This window comes from Anastrepha ludens, chromosome 5 (assembly GCF_028408465.1).
Source record: "Anastrepha ludens isolate Willacy chromosome 5, idAnaLude1.1, whole genome shotgun sequence".
Classification (NCBI taxonomy): domain Eukaryota; kingdom Metazoa; phylum Arthropoda; class Insecta; order Diptera; family Tephritidae; genus Anastrepha; species Anastrepha ludens.
This window is the reverse complement of record NC_071501.1, coordinates 34,362,228-34,369,197: the sequence shown is the minus strand read 5'-3', so window position 1 is coordinate 34,369,197 and position 6,970 is coordinate 34,362,228. Positions and strand designations below refer to the sequence as shown.

Genomic DNA, 6,970 nt, shown 5'->3' with positions numbered 1-6,970 from the left:
TCTTCGTGACCATTTCGCCAAAAATTCCACGCATATCGTTCCGCAACTACCGTATTCGCCTGATTTAACTCCGTGAGACTTCTGGCTATTCCCACAACTCAAGAGACCACTCCGGGGAACGCGTTTCGAGTCGATTGAGGAGATAGAAGCTGAATCGAAGAAGGTGCTGATGGCTAAACCGGAAATGGACTATTTGGCATGTTTCGGGGATTGGAAAAATCGTTGGCATAAGTGTATTTCATCGAGAGGGGATTATTTTGAAGGGGATGAAATTGATATACAAAATAAATAAAGATTTTTCATTTTACAACCAAATTCACCCTACTTTTTGCCCACAGTAGTATGTATATAAATGTAAGTAATACAGCCGCATGTAGGGTCCTTCCTAAGTACTTCATAGAATTGTTGCCTTTTCTTCGTAACCTATCGAAATATCGATAGACGCTACTAAGGAGCAATACTAATTTCGCCGCTCCACGATAGACCCGAAAATGTTTATAATACATACATATGTGCATATATATGTACGAGTATGCACATGCATTTAATGCCATAAAATTTACAAGGTAATAAAGTCAATTCCTTGAATTATTTGTTTGTTTTACTTGTATTTTTATTTCTGCGAGTAGTTTCTATATGAAGAGGGCCTACAAAAAAACTTTCGTTACTTAGTAAGTATGTATGTTTGTATGTACTGTATGTATATACGCATGTAGTTGTACATTTAATTGATCGCAGTCAGTGTTTTATTTTCAGCTTCAAGGCCAAACTTTCTTTATTTAGTAGACATACATATAATCAAAAGCAGCGCAAAAAATTATATTAAAAAGTGCATAAGTTCAGTTAAGTATCAGGTCAGTCCATAAGTTCGAGGGTTTTTTAAAGGTGGTTTTAAATTTAATAAAAAAATATTTAAAGTATTTATTAATCAATAATATATTTTCCTTCATTATTTACAATGTCTTCCCAACGTTCAGGCAAATTTTTTTGTCCCTGCTCAAAAAATTTTTTTGTCCTCGGTCTGAAAATACGCTTCGATATGCCTTTTTATAGCTTCTTTTGTGGAGTATTTCTTGTTACTCATAAGGGATTGAAGTCCACGGAAAAGGTAATAATCACAAAGTGCAATATCCGGAGAGTATGGTGGATGCGGCATTAGCTCCCATCCGAGCTCGTTCAGCTTGCCTAATGTTTGCCTTGCGGTATGAAGTCTTGCGTTGTCGTGGTGAAACAAAACTTTGCGTTTATTCACTAAAGACGGTCGATTTTTTTTTAAGTGCCTCATTCAGATTTGATAGCTGCTCTAATAATCAGCAGTTATCGTCTGGTTTGGTTTCAGAAGTTCATAATAAACAATTCCGGCCACATCCCACCAAATAGACAGGAGAATCTTCTTGGGGTGAAGGCCATCTCTAGGGGTCGGTTCTGGTGTTTCATTTTTATCTACCCATTGGACCCATTTTTCATTACCAGTAACGATACGGTTAAAAAAACTTTCATTTTCAAGCCGTTGCAGCAGCTAAGAACACACATTCACTCTCTGCTGAAGGGTGGCGAAGGAAAGTCTATGCGGAACCCATTTTCCCAGCTTTGAAGCCTTTCCCAACTAAACGAGGTGCCTGTGAACTGTTCCTTGCGATAAATTTAACCTCTGAGCCATCATATCGACTGTCAAATTTGGCTCAGCTTCCACGAGTACGAGCAAGGCCTCGGAGTTCGAGCAAGACTTCAGGACGACCAGCGCGCGGGGCATCCACCACGTCGCAGTTACTACTTCGGAATTTTGAAAACCACTTTTGCGCAGTCCTTACACTCACGATATCCTCTCCGTGAACAGTGTTTATTTCTGCAGCAGCAGTTGTTGCAGTTTTACCACTTTTATAAAAAAATACAAAATATGCCTCTTATACGCGTTCGAAGATTCCATTTTATTCTTTAGCAACACGTGCTTCTATCCACGATTAAAATCACTGGTTGAATGCACAATATATCAAAGAAAATATAAATAGTTCCGTTACATTCCGCGAATAATTGTTTGAATGTGCAAAAATCGTACAAAAGTGAAATTATGGGTAAAATACGCACGAACTTATGGACTGGCCTGATATTTCGTAACATGAGTTGCCAACTTCATTCAATTTGCTGTAATAACTGGCAGTTTTTTTTAAATTTACCAATGAAAGTAAACAACAATTTGATGTTAAAACGTTAAGTAAAGCAAAGCAAAACAAAGCAAAACAAAGCAAGAAAGGTCAGCAAAATAGACCTGCATTGGCCCAGCACCTTGACGGTGTATCGCATTTTTCGATCTGAATTTGATCTTTTTCTACGAAAATATTGCAATACTTTCGCTAACAATTCTACGAATGCCTAGTATAAGAATTTTCACTTTTTAGAAAAACGAGTTTTTGAAAATCTTCTTTGGTACTAACCCCTCATTAGTCAAAATGTCATCGTTATGCTAATTGGGCTGTGTCATTCAAACAACACCTCCACGTCCCTCATTAATTGTACAATCAACTTGAATTTATTTAAGTAAAAATAGTTTTATGCAGCACTTGATGACTACCGGCGCGCCGGTGCTAACGCTGATCACATTACTTCCAACATCCATCTGAGTATTTAAAATATATTTTAACCGTTTCATAATGCATATGAATGCAATATCGCTGCTGTGCATTTATTTGTTTGCATATGCATATAAATATTAATTATTTTGTGCGGAATATGTGGGCATGTATGCATGTAAATGTGTATGCCCGAGTATATATACTGACGTTTCAGATATTGTAGATGATTAGTAATTATTTCTATTTTCACACGACACGTTTTGCGCGCTTACTGCAACCGGCTCGCATTCACCGCTATCGCGCAGTTCGCACGCTTTCGTGTATAGTCGTAAGTTAAGTACTTAGCCGTGCTCTTGAGATTACTTAGACTCAGTGCTTGCATACCGAAATATGAATATAGTTCTAGTCCTAAATGTATTAGACGCGTGTAAGTGACGATTAAATATTCGACCGGTTGAGCGATTTGTGGTGAAAGGAAATGTATTTGCGAAAAAAAATTAAATGTCTACAATTGAGAAAGTGAAAAACTAAGGTTTGTGCGAAAAGCAAAAATCGACTAGCATTTGATATAAAAAGAGGATTTGGGAGTTGAAATCTCTGTGAACAAATATATAAAAAAAAAATACGAAACAAATTAAATGCCTGCGAATTACAATTTGAAAAACTAAGGTTTGTGTGATAAGAAAAAATCTTTAGTATTTGTTATAAAAAGGGGACTTAGAATTGGATTTAAATTTTAAAATTTAAATGCTAACAAATGAAAAAATTAAAAATTAAGGTTTGTGTGATAAGAAAAAAGAAAAGGGGATATAGAATTGGAAATATCGATGAACAAAAAACAAAAACGTTAAAAAAAATATGAAAAAAATTTAATTGCTTACAAATGAAATGAAAAGGGGATTTAGAATTGGAATATCGATCAACAAAAAACAAAAACGTTAGAAAAAAAAACCAAAAAATATGAAAAAAATTTTAATGCCTGCAAATAAAACATGGAAAAATTAAGGTTTGTGTGATAAGAAAAAATATATTAGTATTTGAAATGAAAAGGGGATTTAGAATTGGAAATATCGATGAACAAAAAACAAAAACGTTAAAAAAAATTAAATTAAAAAAAAAACAAAAAAGGGGCCAGCCGCACTATGTGCGCATATTTGAGGTGAAACTTCTTAATTTCTGGATTAAATTTAAATATTTTAATGAGGAATGAAATGTTTTTTTTGTTAAATTACATACAATAATAGTGGATAATTCATTTATTTCTGAAACTTGTACATTACTCGGTGCTTCAATAGCCTGTACATTTTGTATTGATGGTGCAATAGTAGCAGTGGATACAATCGCTTTGTGGTAACTGAAATAGGATATATAGTTTGTCAAGAATATCTTTCCAAAGTGAACAAAATTTTAGCTTTGATCGAGAATTCCAACAGTTATTAAATAATAACAAAAAAAAGATGTTTACTCTATTTAAAAAGTGTCAAATAATCTTTCCATAACTGATGAAAACAATAAAAAATACAGTCTTTTGGGGTTCATATTTTGTATGTCCGCCTTGAGCATCAATTACCGCTTGAAGACGACTTCGCATTGATTTAATTAGTTTCGGGATATCATTTTCCAATGGTATTTTTCCCCATTCTTCTCTGATGAATCTTATTAATTCAGGTTTATTAGTTGGCGATCTCTTTCCTACCTTTCTTTTTAAATTAACCCACAAATTTTCGATTGGGTTAATGTCGGGACTTTGGGTGGGAGTATCAATAACTTTGGTGCAGTTGTAGAGTAACCAGAACCTGCATAAATAAGATTTATGTTTGGGATCATTATCTTGATAGCATTTGTATTTAAATTTGTTCCAGTTTTCCGGGTCAACAAAGCCGAATTTTCTAATACTGGAAGTCAATTCGTTTTTTAAAATATCAAGATATACTTCCTTGGTCATTATTTCGTCCAAAATTTTGATTTCACCCACTCCCATTGTTGATATACAACCCCAAACCGTTACTGACAGTTTTCCAATCTTTACGGTAGGGATAACATTTTTGTTTTGTAGTGCTGTGAGAGGCTTGCGCCAAACTCTCTGGGGTCCATCATGGTAGTAGAGCATCATTTTCGTCTCATCTGAGAAAATAACGTCATCCAAGTACACTGTGGGTAGCGATATGTGCTCGGTGGCAAACCGCAATCTTTTATCAACATTTTGTGCTGATAGCAGGGGTATTTTCCTAGCCACTCTTGCAGAACATTTGTGTATTTGCAACACTTTTCGAACAGTTTCATGAGAAACTCTTAACCCGTAGTATTTTTGCGCTTGAAGTGCTAATCCTCTTGTACTGCTTTGCGGGCTATTATAAATAGTTTTAATAATTTTACTTTGAATTCGCTGCGCCCCCTTTTTTGGTCTGCCTGTAGATCCTTTCAACTCGAGTCTTCCTTCATTTTCAGCACGGTTTATGATATTAATTATATACAGTTCTAATTTTGAGGGAGAACATATCGGCGATTTCTCTGGCTGACTTGCCTTTGTAGGGATTGAAATACACTCACTGAGTAATATTTTTTGAAACTCGTTTTACTGGCATTTTTTTATTCAAATCTGAGATCACTTGAAGCACTGAAGACAATCACTTTATAACTAAATAATTTCTTACCCCTTTCACATTCCATACCATTTGCAAACCCAGTTATGCAAAGCATTTTTTGACACTTTTTAACACTTATAACGAAACATGATTTTTGTGACACTAAGCGAAACATAAGGTAATTTTGACCGAAATCGTTACTTTTTATGTTTTTTTTATTGTTATGTTTTTTTTTCAGTTAAAATGAGGTAAATAATAAGGTACTACAATAATTATTAAGCATTTACAATCAAAAAAAGTTTTTATTTTACATAATTGACATGTCAATCATTAAAAAAAACATGAAACTGAAATTAACGAAACCTATAAAGCTTGAATACAAATTATAAATTGAAGCATATTGTAGAAACTCAGTCTAATCATGTGAACGACATAACATTTTTACATATTACTGTACTTTACTCACTTTTCAACAAATCTTTCACAAAGCGGCACATTCAAAGCAGGACCGGATTTGACAGCTACCGCAGATTGGCACATTGCATCTGAAGCACTTGTGTTGTGTCTTCCTGTCACTGCTTGGCGGACATTTCCCACAGGTTTTCCGCGTCTCCAATCGGTCGGTAAGAGCACCTGCAGCTGGTAGAGGATCTGGATTATCACCGAGGATCTTCTTGATGTCAACAGTCAAGTCCCGTGGAAGATTTACCACACCTTCAAGCCTCTTCTGAAGATGCGGAACAATCAGCTCATGGGCTAAACGCTTTGTGAACCCAAATCTGGTTGTCATCTGAGTGCCGGAGTAGCTCATATACACAATGAAACTGTTGACATTGGCAATGTTCACTAGGCGATAAAACATTGCAAGCGACCATCTTCTAGTTTTTCGGCTGGAAGTAAACACTGCACACTTCATGTCCAGTACATCTACCCCTGACTTTGTTTCATTGTAGAAACTAATCACCTCAGGTTTCTTCTTGTTCCGATTTGTTTCAATGGAATGGTGAAACGTAGATATGAGACAAACTGATCTGTTCTGTTTTGGCACAAAAGATAAGAGTGTCATTTCTCCTCGAAAGCCATACAGTGTAGAGGCAACAGGCCGTCTTCGGCAGGCTTGAAACTCTTCAGGGATAGTTCTTTTGTCCTTTCTGACAGTGCCCACGTATGTCAGTTTCATTTTTCCAAGTTGCTCCACACCATCCAACGAGGTAAACCAATTATCGGCGGTAACATTGCGTTTGCTGCCTTCAATAACTTTACATAATCTTGTAAGAGATTGAACATCTACCGGCATCTCTTGTTCCTTTTCACTCAATCCTTCGCCATCGCTGTTTTTACCAGTATAGATGTAGGCATTCACTAGATATGACGTCTTGGCGTCTGTCAGACACATCACCTTTATGCCATATTTTTTAGGTTTTTTAGGCATGTAGACTCGGAATGCATAACGCCCTCGGAAGGGAACCAACATCTCATCTACTGTTACAAACTCAGATGGGCTGTAAGCTGCCTGGCTATTTGAAATGATTTTGTAAAATATTTCGGAAATAGCAGCAGCTTTATCATCATTTCTTCTTTGGGCACGTGTTTGTGCATCATCAAATCGCAACGATCCCATGAGTATCTCATAGCGCTTTTCAGACATCGTCGCACGAAATATTGGGCGACTGCATTCATCTTTAGTGAAAAGGGATTTCATTTTCTCATCATTTGATCTAAGAACCGATGCCAGTAGTAACAAGCCAATGAGAGCTTGAATTTCTTCCATGTCAGTGTCTCGGTAGTTGCTTTGATTAGTATTTGCTGAAAGAT

At 36.0% G+C, this 6,970-nt stretch overlaps 1 protein-coding gene across 4 annotated transcripts in view; it reads left to right on the top strand.

Moving 5' to 3' along the window:
* Positions 1-2,792: 2,792 nt before the first annotated feature.
* Positions 2,793-6,970, top strand: part of LOC128863760 (beta-1,4-glucuronyltransferase 1) — a 28,009-nt gene continuing 23,831 nt past the window's right edge. Inside the window, exon 1 of one of the 4 annotated variants that reach the window (XM_054103076.1) lies at positions 2,793-2,898. In XM_054103076.1, coding sequence (XP_053959051.1) covers positions 2,794-2,898 — 105 coding nt within the window. In that variant the 5' untranslated portion in view covers position 2,793. Of the gene's footprint in view, positions 3,240-3,318; positions 3,577-6,970 lie in introns of those variants that run through there. The other 3 variants (XM_054103078.1, XM_054103077.1, XM_054103079.1) reach the window with 3 other exon arrangements.